The following is a 16875-nucleotide window of genomic DNA, read 5'->3' as shown; positions in this document are numbered from 1 at the left end:
GAACTTTTATTGAACATTCCTGGGGGTCCCCTCCGCCCCCCACCTGCCGCTCCCGGCCCTGCCCTGGGCTCCCGCCTTTGGTGCTCAGACTCAGCACCTAGGGAAGGGGGCCCGTGGCGTGCCAGAGGCTTGGGGGTGTTCTGGGGAGAGGGTGACTTGAAAGGCTGTCTGCAGCGGGCAGGCCCTGGGCCCAGAGGAAGGCTCCTGGGAAGTCCTGCCAGGACCCCCGGTGCAGGAGGGCGGTTGAATGGGCAGGAGGGCCTCGCCGCCCGGGGTGGCCGGGACGGAGGGCCGGGGGCCCCGCTGCCTGTTCGCGGTGCTCAGCAGCTGCTGCACGTACGAGGTCAGCAGGTCGTCCATCTTGTAGCCCTGGCGCGGGGAAGGGTGGGGTCGCACTCTGAGGGGTACTGCTTGGGCCACGGCTTGGGGGGCCCAGCTTCTGCCTTAGTGACACACGGGGCGGCGAGGGGAGGAGCAGGGCTCACGCAGCTGGACCCCGCGTCCCCTTCCCTCCCCAGGGCCACAGGCCCCCCGCCAGGCCTTGTCACCACGCCCCCGGGGGCCGCGCCCAGCCCTTCCCGTCGCTGCGCCTCCTTGCAGGCCTCTGCTGGCCCAGCCCGGCCTGCCCACCCCAGGCGTGGGGGCCGGGCCCTCCCAGGGAGCACCTTGCCCGGTGGCCGGGGGTGGGGTTGGGTCAGGGTGGGGGAAACCCAGTGTCCGGAGCCTCTGGGTCCTTCGTGTCCGGGCTGGGAGGAGGCCCCGGGCCTGGGGCTCACCAGAGAGGTCTCACACAGCAGGCGGCTGCCGCGGCCCAGGCTGCCCAGCACCACGTGGAAGTAGGTGCTGCCGCTGCTCCAGCTGGCGATCTTGGTGAAGGGGTAGGTGGTGAGCGGTTCCTAGGGGCACAGCAGGCGGGTGGGCAGGTGCCAGCCGAAGCTCAGGGGCCCTGGGTCTGAGCTGCTGCTGGGAGTCCTCCAGAGATCACGGGGTGACCTGGGGGAGGGCAGGCGCGCAGCCCCACCTGCGCAGGGGCCCCAGGACCCCGGCACCCTCCGCAGCCCTGCTGGGGCCCTGCCGCTACCTTGGTCTTGGGGTGGATGAGCAGAAGCCCGTGCCGGTTGATGGCGATGAGGATGATGTCTGGGTAGGAGGGCTCCGAGGTTTGCTGGAAAGGGAGGGGGTCGCAGTGATCACAGCCCAGCCTGGGAGGCCAGGCGGTCCCTCCCGGAGACGCAGGCACCCACGTGCACACGTGCCCTCCCAGACCTGGCCTCTGGCCCTGCCCGTGGGGTGTTTGGGGGAGAAGCTGAGGCTGCTGGGGCCAGAGCTGGGTGGAGCCTGCTCGGCCAGGACAGCTGGGCCTGGGGCGCGGCCCACCTTGACCTCGAAGAAGGCAGACCCGAAGGTGGGCCACCGGCAGATCCACTTCAGGAAGGCCACCTTGGCCTCCTCCACTGTCTTGTCCTTGTGCTTGTCATAGGCCAGGAGGATGCTCTGGGGGAGGTGAGGGCCAGTGAGGGCCGGCGTGGAGGCCACTGCCCGACCAGGCCCTCCACGCCAGGCCTGGAGGTCCGGCCCAGAGCAGCAGCTGCTGCCTGAGGCCGTGAACGCGGGGGGGGGGGGGGGGGGGGGCGGTGGGGGGGAGGCGTCACAGCAGCCCCAGGCCATCCCCCGCGGCTGCACCTGGGTGGGTCCCTGCAAGGGCAGCCGCCGAGCGCCCCCTCCCCAGCCCCGGCCAAGGACCTTCTTCCATTCCTCCGAGGACATCAGACGTGTGAGGTTCTCAGGCACGAGCTCCCTCAGGATCTTGGGGATGCTAGCTAGCTGGGACCGGTCATTGCCAAACTGGGCCTTGTAGATGAGGCCTGCCAGGTGGACAGCGTCCTCCCGCAAACACTTGTGGAACCCACGCAGGTACTTGGGCAGCTCCTGGGTGGAGGACACGCCTGGCGTTACGTTGCTGCCATCTCTGGCTCATCTCAGGTGGTAGCCCACCTTCATCCAGGTGACGGAGCCCGCAAAAAGCTAAGGTCCTCAGGGTAAGGCTCCCGGCAGAGGGAAGACTGCTGAGTGGGGGCAGGGCTCCCTGACGTCTTGCCATGGAGGCCAAGGCCTGCACCACCCCTTCAGGGCAAGGGCCCGAGCGCCACGGGCTGCGGGGCCCTCGGCGCCCTCCCCTCCCCGGAAGGCATGCTGCAGGTACAGCCAGTGTCCCCAGATGCCACTGTCCCTCCGCTCCTGGCTCCAGAACCCTCAGGGGCATGGCCGGCCCACCACGAGGCCCTGGGTGGGAGGTGGGTGCCCAGGGCTAAGGTGGCCGTGCTCCACTCTCAGGGCAGGTGTGGGCTAGAGCGAGGGCGGCCCCTGCCCCCACCAGGATGGGCTGCCTGGGTACCTGATGGTAATGGAGTATGGTGTCTGCCTTCACATCTTTCCCCGGGGCCACGCCGAGCCACAGTTTCCGCATGAAGTACACCTGGTAGGGGAGTGTCACAGGGGCCCCTGGGCAGGGGCGGCGGTGAGCACCAAGCCTGGCCCTGGCCCGACAGGCCTGGGGCACTGCCCGCCCACCCCCTGCACCCTGCCCCTTGGCCCCTGGCATCGCTACCGCGGCCTCCCCCGCGGGAAGCCTCCATGCCCCTTCCTCCCTGGCCCCCAGCTCTTCCTCATCCTTCAAGACGCGTGTAGAGGCCACCTTCTCCAGGAGCGTTCCTGGCCCTCCCCGTGGGGTCAGGCCCCCCTCTGCCCCCGTGCACCCTTTATCACCCCGCAGTCCCACCACGTGTTCTTGGCCTGCCCCATCCCAGGAGAGCTCTCTGGGCAGGGCCCCACCGCCTGGCCCCAGGCCTGACCTGCCTGTGACTCAGGACACCAAGGGGAATGAATGAATGAAGGGGCATGGCCATGCAGGAGGGGCCCGGGGAGACATCCGACCCTGGCCCAGGAGGCAGAGAAGCCCGGCCCTGCCTCATGTCCCTCAACACTCCCTCCCCGCCCCCGCCTCCTCCCCGCCTCCCTCCCCGCCCCCCCTCCCCGTCCCCCCTCTCCCTCCCCGCCCCCACCCCGCCCCACAGAGCCCGCCCCTCACCTTCTTTTTGGGGCTTGTTCTTTTTCACCCAGTCAGACACCTGCCGCAAGGAGTCAAAGAAGAAGTCCCCCTCCTTCTGGCTGATTACCTGGGGCGGGTGGAGGGGAGAGTACAGGGCACATGCAGGTGTGCGGAGACCAGGGAGCCCCCGGGGGACCCAGCTCTGGCCTGGGAGGCCAGGTGCCGCACTGGGGCGGCCTTGCTCGCCCGAGGGCCTGTCCGGGGTTGAGTCAGGCTACCCGTGGGCTCCACGACCCCTCCCGCCTTCGTCCCATCAGCCTGCGTGAGGGGCCTGGCCCAGCGCTGGTGGGAGACCCCCGCCCGCCTTCCCTCCCGGCCCCTGGCCTGCTGGGCTGGCACCTTGTCCGCAATCTTGATAAAGAGGCTGCAGCCCTCCCGGGAGGCAAGCTGCAGCCGGGCGGCAACGCTGTCGCACACCTCCCGCACCCGGGTGCCGGTCCCCACCTCCAGCATCTGGGGAGAGAGGCGGCACGAGGACGGCTCAGGACACGGCACAGCCCCGGACGAGCCTCCACAGCCCAACGCGGCGGCCGGCGGGGGCTGGGCGTGCCCTGTCCTGAGAGGGCACGATGTCCCCGCTGGAAAGCTGGCCAGATGCGTGCGCTGTTTGGTCCCAGGGCTCGCTCTCGGGGGCCCCAAGAGGCCCAGCCTTTTGAACTTGTGCTGAGAGCCTGCCGCCAGACTGTGGGAACTTTGTCGAGGCCACAGTCGGCCCCGCCCCCCCAGCCCCTCGCTCCGCTGCCGCCACTTGGCCGAGGGTCTCCCGCCTCCCACCCGTCCCCCCCCCCGCCGTCCCCAGCGGGGGACTGGGCTCTGTACACAGGCACCCTGATGACCGCCCCCGCTCGCCATGCCCCAGGGCCGGGTCGGACGCCCGAGGGGCCCGCGGGTCCCGGGACTCCGCCTTGCTGCCCAGCCTTCTGGCCGCTTCTCTCCTGTGCCCGGCCCGGAAGGCTCCCCGTGCCTTTGGAACATCCCAACCCCCAAGTGCACTACAGCCTCCCTGGGGCCCCCCCGCCCCGTGTGGCCCGGAGCACCTGAGGGCGCCCCGCACTCAGTTGGCGCTCGAGGGGACCAGGGCGGCCACGTGGTCGTTTTGGGAGATGGGGCAGGGCTGGGAGAGCACGGAGGGGAGGCCATCCACGCAGTCAGAAACAGCCGTGTCCCGCGGTGTCTCCTGGCCGTCCTCGGATGACCCTGGTGGGGAGGGACCTTGCTCCCGCTGCGCGTCCCTGGGTGAGGGGACGCGGGGGCTCACCTCACTCGTGTCGTTGGGCAAGCAGATCCTGTGGCAGACACGGGAGGTGTTCTGCTCCACGGCCGCCACCTCCACCTGGTGTGGGGGCTGCTTCCGGGGCCCCGTCCTAGAGCAGACAGTGCTCATTGCACAGGCCTCCTGCCAGCCCCGCCTGGGCCCAGCCCCAGCTCCCAGAGTCTAAGCTAGGCTATACGCCAGGTGCGAAACAAACACTAACCCCGGAGACCACCGTGGTTCCCAGGGGGCTGCCCTGCCTGGGGTGTTGGGCACGTGGCTCAGAGGAGGCGGCAGAGGCCAGCCTGGCCTCATCTCCCAGGTGCCCCGAGGTTCTGAAGACACATGTGAGGAGGGGACCCAGGCTGGCCGGGCGTCCTGGGCGGGTGCCAGCAGGCAGGGTGGGTCGTTTTCTCATTCTCACACATCCCGACATTGGGTGGGGGATGGGGACACCCGTCTTCCCCGTCAGGATCTAGGCTGCCACTCGCTGTCACGGCTGCTCACAAGGTCACCCGCCCTCTCCCACAGGTATGGGAGACCAAGCCAGGGCCGGAGGGCAGGCAGAGCCAGGGAAGAACTGCAGGACGGGTTGGCAGGGATGAGTCTGAGCTCGACCTCTCTGGGCTGGGCTAGGTGGGGACACAGGTGGCTGGGGACATCAAGGTCATCCTCTGGCCTACGGGCACTACCCTCTCTGCCCTGGACAGGCAGGCTTGGGGGTAGGGGGAGCCTGTGTCCAGAAACCTCCACTGACCACCCCGGCCTCTCTGCAACCCTCCTGGGCCTCACTTTCCAACGTTCTCCCCGGTTGTTGGGACCGGGTCCTGCCTCCCCAGACTGACACCAGCTTCTGGAGAGGAAGCCGAGTCTGGCTCCGCTGGCGGGTGTCCCCACGGGACCATGAGCTCCTGGAGGGCCGCTGGGGCCCCTCAGCATCCCCAAGCTGACGTTCCCGGGGGCTAGGGGCTGGCGGGCTCACCTCATGACCCTCTGGATGCGGCGGCTGCAGTCGGGGGCCAGCACCTTCCTTCTCCGTGTGTCTATGAACTTCTGGGCATGGGGCAGCAGCGCCTTGCCAGGGGGGAAGAGGCCAGTGCAGAGCCACAGCAGCTGCCAGCCCCGCTCTTCGCTGTACCTGTGGATGGAAGCGCCGGTCAGCCCAGCAGGGAGCCCTCCTGGAAGCCCGGGCCAGCCAGGCACCTCAGGGAGACGAGGCTTTTTAGGATTTATCTTATGATCCAAGGCCTGCCTGAGGCTCTGGGCAGGAGGCCGCTGTGCTGCTGTCAGTTTCACCAAGGTTTCTCCACCCACAAGAAGGGGATGGGGTGCTACTGTACCCATTTTGTGGAGGAGAACACTGAGGCTTAGAGAGACCAGGGCCTGCCCAGGTGAGAAAGGAGAGAGGACGGGAGAGGAAGGGCCCAGGGCAGGTCTGTCTCCCTCCAGCTCTGACCAGCCCAGGAAGTCAGGGACACACCAGGGCCCAACCTTCCCACTGTTGCTGTGAGGGCCGCCTCCACGAGGTGCTGCCTCCCCCTCTGAACAGCGGGCACAGCGTCTGGGGGCTGAGGCGAGGCCTGCGGGGTCCCTGGGCCTGGCAACCGGCACGTGCTGTGCCCTCCGTCCCTCCCGGGTCCCCGCAGACCTGTTGGTGTTGTGCGTCAGCTGCTTCAGGATCTGGCAGTAAACCTCATCCTGCAGGGCTGCCTCCTGCAGGGCCGGTGAGAAGATCTGGTCTGTGAGCTCCAGGGAGGTCCAGGCCTGCCGAGACGGGTAGTCACCCATGTACCTGAGGATGGGTGCGGCCGTCAAGGAGAACGTGTCGGCGCGGCTGCCTGTCCCCACTGACCCCGACCCCGGCCCCACGCGGACCCTGGAGCGGCCCTCTGCCCTGTGCCCTGTGAGACCCGGCCCCCGGGCAGGCTGGCTTTGGGGCCTGTGCCCGTGGGCTCCGCCTGGAGCTGGGGCAGGCTGGCCAGGAAAGGATATCAATGAAGATCTGACAGGCGACATCCCGCAGCTCAGCGCTGGCATGCACGCGCCTGAGCAGAGGCTGCCGCAGCGGCTCCGCTGAGTGCGCCCACAGGTGGCCCCGGGTCCGGGCCAGGGGCAGCATGGCTCTGCTGACCGTCTCCTTCTCCGGGACCCTGTCAGGGATGGGGGCCGGGGGTGAGGGCCCTGCTCACACCGCCTCTGCCCGGACTTCTCGCCGTCCCCTCCCCACCACGGGCCGTGCACACACAGTGGGGAGAGAGCCCGGCTCCACTGCGGGTCCTCGCGGGATGCCCTCTGGGTGCACAGCACTCAGCTAAGAAATGGGGTGGTCGTGGGAGGGTCAGAGGGTCCCCTCCCTACCCAGGGAGGCCAGGTGGGCACTGCACCTGCCTTCATGGCCTCCCAGCCCCCAGGAAGCAGAGAGAGGCTTGTTGGGGTGGGTTCTCGGGGTGGGCAGGGCAGGCACCTAAAAAACTCGTAGGAGAATTCCTCTAGGGTGTGCAGCTTCTCCTCGGGCGGCTCCTCGCGGGGCGGCTCTGCGTGCCGTCCCTCCTGGGCTGCCAGCTTCCGCTTCTCTGGTGACATGGCCAGCAAGCTCTGTGGGGGCACGGGCCTGTGGGTGTCCAGGAGCCCCTGCCCACGAGGCCCTGCCCAAGAGCTCCTCCTGGCCTGGTTGCCCAGAGGCTTCGGAGGGGCCGGACCACAGGGCTGGACAGGCCTGGGCCTACCCTTCGTGGGTCACCTGCTGTGTGGCCCAGGACCAGTGACGCAACGTCTCCGAGCCTGTTTCCTTTCCCTTGGGAGAGCTCTAAGGCCCACCACGCTCCCCTTCCCTGGGGCACCTCTCCTCAGGGACAGCTCTCTCTCTGGCCCTGCCGGCCGGAGCCCCCACTTCCTTCAGGCCTTGGCGCAAGTGCCAGTCCCTCAGGAATGCCTTCCTGGATGGGGCAAGCGCCCACCCTGGGATTTGCTCCCATGACAACTGGTGTTTCTTCCTGGTGGCACTTTGTACACTTGCCATCAAGTCATCCTTCACCCAAATGCTCCGAGGGCAGAGATGCTACTGTGTTCAATCCTGTATTGCAGGCATGGGGCATGCAGTTGGCACTCAATGCTTGCACATTAGAATGTCTGTCTGTCCTGTCTCCCTGGGAGGCTGGTCTTGGGGGCTGCGGTGAGTGGTTGTCAGGGTTAGGGAGACTTGAGCCCCCTTGGGTCAGGGTTTCAGTGAGGCTGAGACTAGGACTTGTTCATCCCCAGGACACTTCCTGGTGGGAGGGCTGGAAGGAACACGCACTGATTGAGCACCTACTAAGTGCCAATGCTGGCCAGGCATTTGCAGCCTGCGCACAAACGCACAAGCACTCGCAGCCTCTCCATCACCCCAGAGGGACAATGGGGCTGGCAGAGCTGACATGATGCCCAGGATTTCTGCAAGGTGGGGCCCAGGCCCCTGAGCTAGGACCCCAGGCTGGGCATCTCGGTCACTTGCCCAGGTGCTCACGGGTGCCCAGCTGAGGCCAGGTGAGCATCTGAGTTACCAGCAGCTGTGCCGAGGGCTTGGTGACCGTTGGGATGGTGTAGAGGCAGGCCGTGGGCACCAGCCCCGTCCTCTCCGTTCTGTCATTCTGGGCCAGGGTCCAATTCTCAGAGGCCAGCAGTCCCTGCTTCTTTGTCAGGATCAGCAAGTCCCCCTTCTTGAAGGGCAGGAGGGTGGCATCCTCTACAAATCCAGGTCACACGGACACACACACAGGGGTAGAGAAGATGCCATTTCCTAAGGGCTCAGCGGAGGCCACAGGCCGTGCTGGCATCCTGTGGGCCGTCTCCTTTGACAGGTGGGGAAACGGAGACGCAGAGCGGTGGGCCCAAGGCCCCCACGAGAGTGAGCGGTGGTGGCATTCTCTGAGCTCGGGCCCTCAAGGGGCCTAGACTGGCACAGCCTGGGGCGGCAGAAGCTGGTGAGACCTGCTCAGAGGCCTGACCGGGAGGTGGCCAGCAAACTGGGAAGCAGGTGGACCAAAGGAATAGAACCAGCTGGCAGTCGCCACACCTGCCCGGGAGCTGGGTGACCTTTCTGAGCCTGTTTCCTCAACTGTAAATGGAGAAAAGCACCCCTCCCCCTGGGGCTGTTGTGAGGATGGAATGGGCCACGGGGACAAAGCTTCTGCTGACGTTTCTTCCCGCAGTTAAGACCCCGTGCACAGCCCTCCCCCACCCCCTCCCTTCTGAAGCCTAATTTCCAGCTGTGCTCAGGGAAGCCGTGGCCAGAGCTAGACTGCCAGGGCTCATCGCCCCCCCACCCCCCCCAAGCTGTGCAGCCCTGAACAAGTTGTGCCCCTTCTCTGAGCTTCCAGTCCTTGTCCGCTAAATGGGACAACAAAATGGGACAACAAGGTGGCTGTGGGGATGGCTGCAAGGCACGGGCTGGTGGCCCAGTGCTTCTCTGCAGTGAGGGCGCTGGTCCTTCCTGAGCTTCTGGCAGTAGGACAGCCCTCAGTGTGCTTCACTTTGGAGGCTTTGAGATCCCTGCTTGAGCTCCCTCATCTGGTAGAAAGGAGGGCCTTGCCCACAGCTGCCCCCCAGGGCGGGCGTCGTGGTCTCTCTCTCTCTGCTCGAGTCCCTGCACCCCCCCTGCCATGCGACCACTGGGACCTGGCGCGAGCAAGCCACCCTCCCACCGGCCATTCGAGCGGCCCCTCACCGGGTCCCCTCCCCGCCTGGCTGGGCACCTGTGGCCTTCCTGTCCTGCAGGGCCATGGCGAACATGGACCTCTCCTTCAAGCCGTCCAGAAACAAGGCCACCAGCTCGGCGATGGCCACGCTGCTATGGGACCTGAACTCGTACTCCTCTTCGTGCAGCGTGGAGAGCGCCAGCCTCTGCCCACCCCGGGCCTCCCTGAGGAGGAAAGGGGATGGCGTGACCAGAGGGCTCCTCCCCGCTCCCCCGCGTCTGCCCCATGACAGCCTCGGAGGGGTGACCCGCCCGAGTTACAAATGAAGAAACCCAGCGGCGGGTGCAGGGCCACGGGCTGAGCGTGGGTCTGCCCCAGCCCCGGGCCCCACTGCGTGTGCGGGCAGGCGAGTGCGCGCTGCGTCCCGTGGGCTTCAAAGGCAGCGGCGGTACTGAGCCCCAGTCTGTGGGGTAGGTTTCGGGCAGGCAAGGTGGTGGCTGGCCTGCAGGGCCACCACAGGGCCGCCGCAAAGAATGGTGGCAGAGACGGAACCCAGCCTGGCTGAGCTTGGGCGAGCTACCCAGCCTCTGCCCTGGTTTGTTTATCTGCAGACTGGGGGGTGCTGGGAGTACTTATTGGCACGGAGGAGAGCACCCAGCATGGTCAGCCTCCGTGCTGTGGCCAGCCTGCGCCCTGCACACACCAGTTACGACCACAGTGGTCATGCCACACCGGATGTGCTTTAACCAAGGGGGTCTCTGGCAGGGCACAGGCAGGCCTTCTCAGCAGGAGAAGCACAGGGACGGGGCCTCTGAGGTCCCACCAGTGTGCAAGGCTGCCCTCGTGCTGCTCCGCGCCCTGCACACAGAGCCCTGTCCCTCGCTCCTTCTCCCAGACGGCTGGAACCTCCGAGTGAGCAGTTCCCACCCAGGAGCAGGGAAGGAGGGTATAAGTGAACGTACACCCCGAAGGCTGCAAGCTTATGTGCCTTTCTCCCGGCGGGGCTGGGTTCTAAAGGAAGCTTAAGAAGGCAATGTGTGATATGCAGACACAGTGCTGGCCCTGGGACAGCAGACGGTGGGTTCTGATCCAATGGCCATCACACTGCAGGTGTGATGTGGTGTGAGCCAGCTGGACTCCCAGGGACAACGTGCCCCCTCCTCTCCCTGTCTCTCCTGGAGCCCCCAAGGACTGAGGTTGTGGGGAGAGAGAGATTTGGGGCATCGTCCCTCAGGGCGCCCACCTGTTGGTGATCAGGCTCATGACCTCTAGGAAAGAGAGTTCTAGGAGCATCTTCTCTTTTTGGTCCAGGAAGTACAGCCCCTTCCAGTTAACAGCCAAGATCAGCTGAGTCTTGGGCAGTCGGGGGCCTGGCCGAAGGAGACAGAAGTGTGAAGCCTCGGACGGCCCGGGGTGGGGGCCCACCTGCACCCTCTTACCCCGTCAGACACCGCTACCTGAGAGTGTGGTGACTTCAAAGAGCCGGGAGAACAGCAGCGGCCACTTCAGGCAGGCGGTGTCCACCACCTGCTCCTGCACGGCCAGCGGCGTGGCCCGCTTCTGGGTGTACGCTGCCTGCGTGGAGGACACGATGGTGTGTCACCTCCCTCACTCATCATCCCCCCGCTAACTACTCGCCCAGCGCTCAGGGTGCTCATTTGCTGGGTCATCCTGTGACGCCTCCACCTAAAGCCGGACCAGTGCCGACGAGGGCTGGGGGGGCGGGGCTCTGATGGACTGGGGAGGACCCCTCACTGGTGGTTTTGAGAAGGGAGGAAGGCTTGGCCTCTTCCGCATCAGAGCTCCAGAGGGCTGTAGGGCCAGGCTGCTGCTCACTGCCTCAGCCTGGAGGACTGTGAGGGTCACGTGCAGGTGTCTGTGGGCTCACGTCTACGGGCCCCTGTCTGCAAGCACCCTTGTCTGTGCGCACCCATCTGCGCGCCTCTGTCTGCGGGCTCGGGCGGGCTCCGGCCGACACTGGCCTCCAGGGGCTGCACGCTGCTCCGTGCCCAAGGCCCCCCGTGGTGTGTGTGTCTGTGTGTTGGTGGTGTCCCTCTCGGCCTCTCTTCTCTGGAGCTCTTGGTCTGCACATCTGGGAGGCGTCTTTCAGGGACCTTCACCTCAACCGCCCCCTACCCCAAGTCTTATCTCACCTTCCTTCTTCCCCCCGACCTCGGCTCTTCCCCACCCTCACCCTTTCCTCTCCCCATCTCACTGCTCTGTGCTAATCGCTAAAATGTTATTTCCCTTGTTCCTACTTTAAAAGCTGGTTGTGTTAACATTCACGTACCAGATCGGGGATGTAAACTGATACATCCTACCTGAGATCTGGCGCGTGGCAACAGGTGTCAAGGGTTTTAGAACATTCACTTTCTGAAATCCCTTTTCTAGAACTTGATCCTGATGAAATAACCCGCAGACACATAAAAGCTGTAACTACAAAGAGGTTCACCTCGTTGTTTCAACAGTGAAAAATGGGGCGTGACCTTAACATTCATCAGTGGGGATCAGTGAGTGAATTATGAATGCAGTACTACGCAGCCCTTAAAAACAGAGAGATTAGTATTTAGTGACACAGAAGTAGAGATCCAAACTGTTAAGTGAAGAAGCGGGTTGAAAGTTGTCTAATGATAATCCTATTTTTGTTTTTTAAAAAGGCGTGTTTCTCTTGCTTCAATCATATTCACATCTCCGTTGTGTACATGCGAATAAGGCAGTCTGGAGGCATATGTACCATAAGGTTAAGAGGCATGAGCTCTGTGATGTGATACTATTGGTGATTTCCCTTTTTCCTTTGTATTTGTCTGTATTTTCTGGCTTATTTGGTAATGTCTGTGTTTTAAGCGTTTAATGCAAAAAAATCAGTGAAACTATGTTCACTTTAGAAAAAAATGATGGCATAAATCTTCTAATTCTTTACTCTTCCCAAATCACCAAGCCACTTCGTGTGCATCTCTTCTTCCCCTCTGTCTGGTACTAGCCCTAAAAAGTCCATGGCCTCTCCCCTGTAAACACATCCGCTCAGGCTGGGGAACACCAAAAATAACCACCAGGGTTTGCTTCCCCAAATTCCTGTCCCAGGATTGTCCCCAAGGGATGCCAGCGACTGCCTTGTGGAACAAAGCTTCTGTAGTCAAGCTTGCGTGAGGGATACGGGGTCAGACAATCAGGCTTTTCTCCTGCGGGACTTCTCAGAGCCTTTCCTAAGGGCTGCACACTGTGACTCCCTAAGAGCAAGACAGAGCGAGCTGCATTCCCCCACCACAGGCCCACAGGCTCCTTGTCCACAGACCCACTTTGAGCACCTCTTTCCGTGTGGCCGGAATGGAGAGTGCGTCCCTCGATCATCCTCCCTGTTCTTCTCTGAACTTGGACGGCGCCTCCTGCCTGAACCACTCCCCCGGGGCTCATCTCCTGCCGCGGGCTGTCAGCCCCTGACCAACGGGCGCCATGCTGCCTTCGTATTTCCCACTGCCTGTCCTGTTCTTTCTCGGCCCCTCCCAGAGCCACGGGGATAACTGAAGCGGGGAGGCATTAACCAAAGGGTTGTGTCCTCAGTAACCCCCCGTGTGCAGCTCTCCTGCAGCGGCTGCAGCCGCCGCCAGCCAGGCCCTCAGAGATGCCTTTGCACCCTCATGCCGCGTTGCAGAGCAAAGCCCCTACGAGGAAGGAGGCTCTGACAGAGGGGCAGGTTTGGGACAGCCCTGTGGGGAGGGGAGGAGAGGCAGGGGGACTGAGTCGGACGGCTGTGTTTGTCCCCTCTTGGGGTGGAAGTTCAGGGAGCAGCAGAAACGTCCGCGGGTGTGGGTGACCTCGAGAACATGAGTATGTGTTGGGAGGTGTGGGTAGAGGTTTGGGGAGGAGGCTGTGAGCCTGCAGGAGCCAGCTTCCCTTGGTGTGGGCGGATCAAGTAGGGGTGGAAGAGGGGACAGCCGTCCCTGCTGTCCAGGGCCAGCCCCGGGCACACAGGGCCCAGCAAGGGGACACCGTAAGGCCTGGGGCCAGCATGGGGCCTCACAGGGCAGGCTCACGGTCAGCAGCTGGGGCTGCTCTCTTGCGCCCAAAGGCCAAGGGCTGACACTGCAGTAGAGACCAGCGCAGGGCTGAGCGGTCCTGACGCATGCAAGATGCCAACTTGGAAGGAGGAGGGAAGGGGGAACGGGCCTGTGAGAGGGCGTGGACCTGAATGAGATTGTTTAAACCTGAAGAGACAGGGCTATGCGGACCAGCAAGTTACTCTCCCATCCTCCAGTGAGCAGGGACTCGTAACGGGGTCTCCATCCCCTCTACACACCCACGACCCCCCCAAAAGAGCCACATAGCCCGAGTGCACAGGCTCTGGGGAGGCTGACCTTGGCATGGGCGGTGGTGACCAGGCTGGCCCACTTCTCTGGGGACTTGGTCCTGTACAGCTTGGAGGGGACACAGCTGGGCAGCAACTCCTGAACAGCCTGGCTCCCCGGCGAGGCTCCGAGCTGCACGTAGCAGTGCTGGGCCAGCAGTTCCACCAGCTCTTCCTCCTGCACAGCCCGGGGGACACACAGCGGGGTGGGGGGATGTATGAGAGCCCACCCTGCCCCAGGACGCACTCGCCCTGGCACAGCAGAGGGGACCAGCCACCTCCACCAGGCAGGACCTGCCCCTCCCCCAACGTGACAGAGCCTCCGTGTGCCCTGACTGGGCCCTGATGTGGGCTGTGCTCCTGCTGGCAGGCCGGGACCTCCCAGCAGCCTTGGCCTGAGCCCTTCTGCCTGAGGGTGGATTCGCCATGCTCCTCTCTCAGCCCTCAGGAGCCAGTGAGTGTGTGGGAGGGAGCTCTGAGGCCTGGCTGGAGTCCCAACACTGCTGTCTGAGTGGGCTCCGTGTGGATGGGGCCTTTACCCCGTCTCCCTCAGTCCTCACTGGGCAAAGGTGACCAGCGGCCACCCTTGCAGCGCCTTTGCAAAGACTCATGTGGGCAGAAGGCTGTGTAAGTCACAGAGCAGGGTTCCTGCTCCAAGCAGCCCTGTTCTTCCCGGCGGACCAAAACCTTGCCTAGCCACCGAGCTGCCTGCCCTCTGGGCACCCCTCACCCCTTGCCTCTGCCTCTCCCTGCCCACTGCCCCGGTCCAGGCAGGCCTCCAGGATTGCCGCGGCCAACTCCAATCCCCAGAGCAGCATCCTCCAGATTCAGGCCCGGGGAGGTCTGCACCCACCCGCTGAACAGGTGCAGCGCTGCCCCAGGACGTCAGGTACACGAGCGCCCCTCCCTCCAGCCTCAGAACCATACAGAGAGCTTAGGGGACTCTGCACTTTCCGGATGAGGGCCACAGGCTCACAGAGGTGACCTAATGTTCCAAGGTCACACGGCCAGGAAGAGGCCCAGGTGGGACCTGAACTCAAGGGCTGGGGCTCCAAGGCCAGTGTTCTCGAGCCCCAGGCCCTGATGCCCCATCGGCAGCTGCTGTGGTGAGGCCAGGTGGGCCTGGAGCTGATGGGAGGACTTCCTGGCCTGCTGCAGGTGCCCCAAACCCCAGACACGTGGGCACACCTGTGGCTGAAGGAGGAGATGGAGGCGGCTGGGCAGGGACAGCTCCGCCCAGAGGGGCCCAGGGACCTGCACTGGTGGATGCATCCGGGGCCCCCTCCTCTCCCTCCGCCTCCTGCCCTGCACCATCCACACGGCCTCCCCAGCGGCATCCCAGGGGCATCCCTGGCGCCCGCAGCCCAGCTGCCCTTGCTCTGTCCCCACAGCCCCTGCCCTGGAACAGGGCGCTACTTCAGGCTGTCTGATGGGTGGGTTTTCAGGGTCCTGACGGCTGTGGCCCCCTCACCTTCTCGAAGCTGTACTCGCCGGACCAGACTCCATGGAGGACTTGGCGGTAAATGAGCTGGGTGCTGACCGCGTCCTCCCGGGAGTCGTGCCACGCGGTGAAGAACTCCTTCCGGAAGTAGAGGCGCCAGGCTGCCTGGCGCTCGCTCTCGCCTCTCTCCCGCGCCAGCTGTTCACACTGGGCCAAGGCGTCCATCACATGGTCGCGGCCGCTGCCCAGGGACCAGAACTGAGGCCAGAATCGGGGCAGCAGGGTTGAGTGACTGCTGCGTGTCAGGTCCCCCCGCCCAGGACACCTGCCCTTGGCACACATGTATGGAGGCGTGGGTGCCCGGAGGACAAGAGCCCCCTGAAGACCTTAGGAACTCCTCCCCACGGGGCGTGGCCTGTCAATCACCCCCCCAAAAAAACACCCCCCCTCCGGCCCCTCCCATAGGAGGTGCATTCCCACGTGACTGGGTTGGAACGCCTTGATGGGTTGGTTGGCATGAGCATGTCTGGGTCTGAGACTGTGGGCATGGGGGTCAGCCCATCCAGAGGAGGGCAACGCTGGTGTGACCCCCAGCACTGGCTGCATGGGAGTCTGAGCTCCCCAGCGTGGGGAGCTTGGAGCAGGATGTGCGCATGGCAGGGGACCTACCAAATGTGCGTGTGACACTGTCTGGCACCGAGGTAGAGCCACTGAGCTAAGTGCGTGGGTGTTGGGGCAGGAGGGCAGGTTGCCTGGTTAGGAGACATGTCTGTGAGCTGGCGTTTGTGTTCGTATCTGTGTTTGGCAGCCAGGAAGGCGAGCAGTGGCTAGGCTGGCAGGCGGGCAGTGGATGGGACCGCTGGCCAGTACCTTGTCGTACACGGCAACCTGCAGGGAAAAGCCCAGGTGGTCGCTGAGGCCCTGCTTGCGGGCAATGTGCAGGCAGACTTCCCGAGACGTTGAGGCTGAGTCCACCGGGACATTCAGGCTCTCTCCAGTCGCCAAGGTGACATGGATTGGGATGTGCTTCTTGGACTTGACAGCCTGGGGGACAGACGAAGACTCAGGTCCTCTGTCCAGGCGGCCCTTGAGCTCAGCTGTGCGCTCTGGAGCTCCCGGAAGGCTGGGATGGGGGGCCGGTCCACCATCCCCTCTTCCCAACCCGCTGCCCCTGCTGACCCATCTCCCCCGGGGGCGGGGCCTTCTGAAGCCCCGCCCGGTTCATCAGGCAGTTAACAAAAGTCCTGGCCAACAGATATCTGCTACTGAACCGACAGACTCAGCCAGGGCTGTGCCTCTGGGATGCAGCCTGCATGAGGAAGGCCCAGTTTTAACATGAGATCCCTGAGCTTTAGCGAGGTTGGGTGACTCAATCACAGAAAGTCAAAAAGCTCCCAGAAATGGCTGAGTCTCGTACTCTGGAACATTTTGGGTGCAAGGAAGCCACTGTCCCTCTCTGTGTACAGCAGGGCGTGAGCACCGCCACACCGCTGCAGCAAGGTCACGTGCAACTCCAAGGCTCGTGGGCAGAGCAGGTAGATAAGATGGAAGGGGGGAGGCCTTGTGGACTCGGGTGGCAGGGCAAGGACGGGAGGGGGTGTGGCGGGAGGTGACCCTGATATAGGGCATCATGGGGCACAGTGAGCACTTTCCAGGAGCCGTGGGTAGGGTGAGGGGCAGGGGTGTCCCCTCGACCCTCCCTGCTTCCAAAGGACCTTTCCTGAGGATACTGAAGGAACTCACAGGTGACACAAACAGCAATGTCACCAAGGAGGAGGATCTTGGATGGCCGTATAAAATGCAGATGTCCTTGGGAATGCAGTTAGCATCCACTCACGCCCTGCAGCTAAGGAACCGAGCAGAATTATTTTCCCCTTCAGCTAGGAGGGCCCTAAAGGAGTGTTGATTTAGTTGGGGGTGGGGGGAGGGGGTGGCAGGGCACTTTTGAAGCCTGGACCAGGCCTAGCGAGGCTGAGCCCCAGGTGGGGCTCACAGGGACCAGAGAACACATTTCCTGCTGGCAGCCCCATGAGCTGTACTGGAGGAGCCTTGGCGGCT

The 16875-nt window shown here is 64.2% G+C and overlaps 1 protein-coding gene across 2 annotated transcripts in view; it reads right to left on the bottom strand.

The window, feature by feature from the left end:
- Window positions 1-52: 52 nt before the first annotated feature.
- MYO7B (myosin VIIB) overlaps window positions 53-16875 on the bottom strand; it is a 78601-nt gene continuing 61778 nt past the window's right edge. For both annotated transcript variants that reach the window (XM_057745489.1, XM_057745490.1), the window contains 20 exons: window positions 15688-15861; window positions 14848-15075; window positions 13387-13554; window positions 10492-10609; window positions 10278-10404; window positions 9092-9258; window positions 7901-8082; window positions 6826-6956; window positions 6354-6511; window positions 6010-6163; window positions 5344-5499; window positions 4368-4473; window positions 3449-3562; window positions 3089-3176; window positions 2396-2502; window positions 1744-1929; window positions 1378-1494; window positions 1082-1165; window positions 777-896; window positions 53-369 (listed from right to left, as the gene is read on the bottom strand). In XM_057745489.1, coding sequence (XP_057601472.1) covers window positions 91-369; window positions 777-896; window positions 1082-1165; window positions 1378-1494; window positions 1744-1929; window positions 2396-2502; window positions 3089-3176; window positions 3449-3562; window positions 4368-4473; window positions 5344-5499; window positions 6010-6163; window positions 6354-6511; window positions 6826-6956; window positions 7901-8082; window positions 9092-9258; window positions 10278-10404; window positions 10492-10609; window positions 13387-13554; window positions 14848-15075; window positions 15688-15861 — 2964 coding nt within the window. In that variant the 3' untranslated portion in view covers window positions 53-90. The remainder of the gene's footprint in view (window positions 370-776; window positions 897-1081; window positions 1166-1377; window positions 1495-1743; window positions 1930-2395; window positions 2503-3088; window positions 3177-3448; window positions 3563-4367; window positions 4474-5343; window positions 5500-6009; window positions 6164-6353; window positions 6512-6825; window positions 6957-7900; window positions 8083-9091; window positions 9259-10277; window positions 10405-10491; window positions 10610-13386; window positions 13555-14847; window positions 15076-15687; window positions 15862-16875) is intronic.

Source organism: Hippopotamus amphibius, chromosome 8, assembly GCF_030028045.1.
Source record: "Hippopotamus amphibius kiboko isolate mHipAmp2 chromosome 8, mHipAmp2.hap2, whole genome shotgun sequence".
NCBI classification, from domain to species: Eukaryota; Metazoa; Chordata; class Mammalia; order Artiodactyla; family Hippopotamidae; genus Hippopotamus; species Hippopotamus amphibius.
The sequence above is the reverse complement of the archived record's forward strand: the minus strand, read 5'-3'. Positions and strand labels throughout refer to the sequence as shown.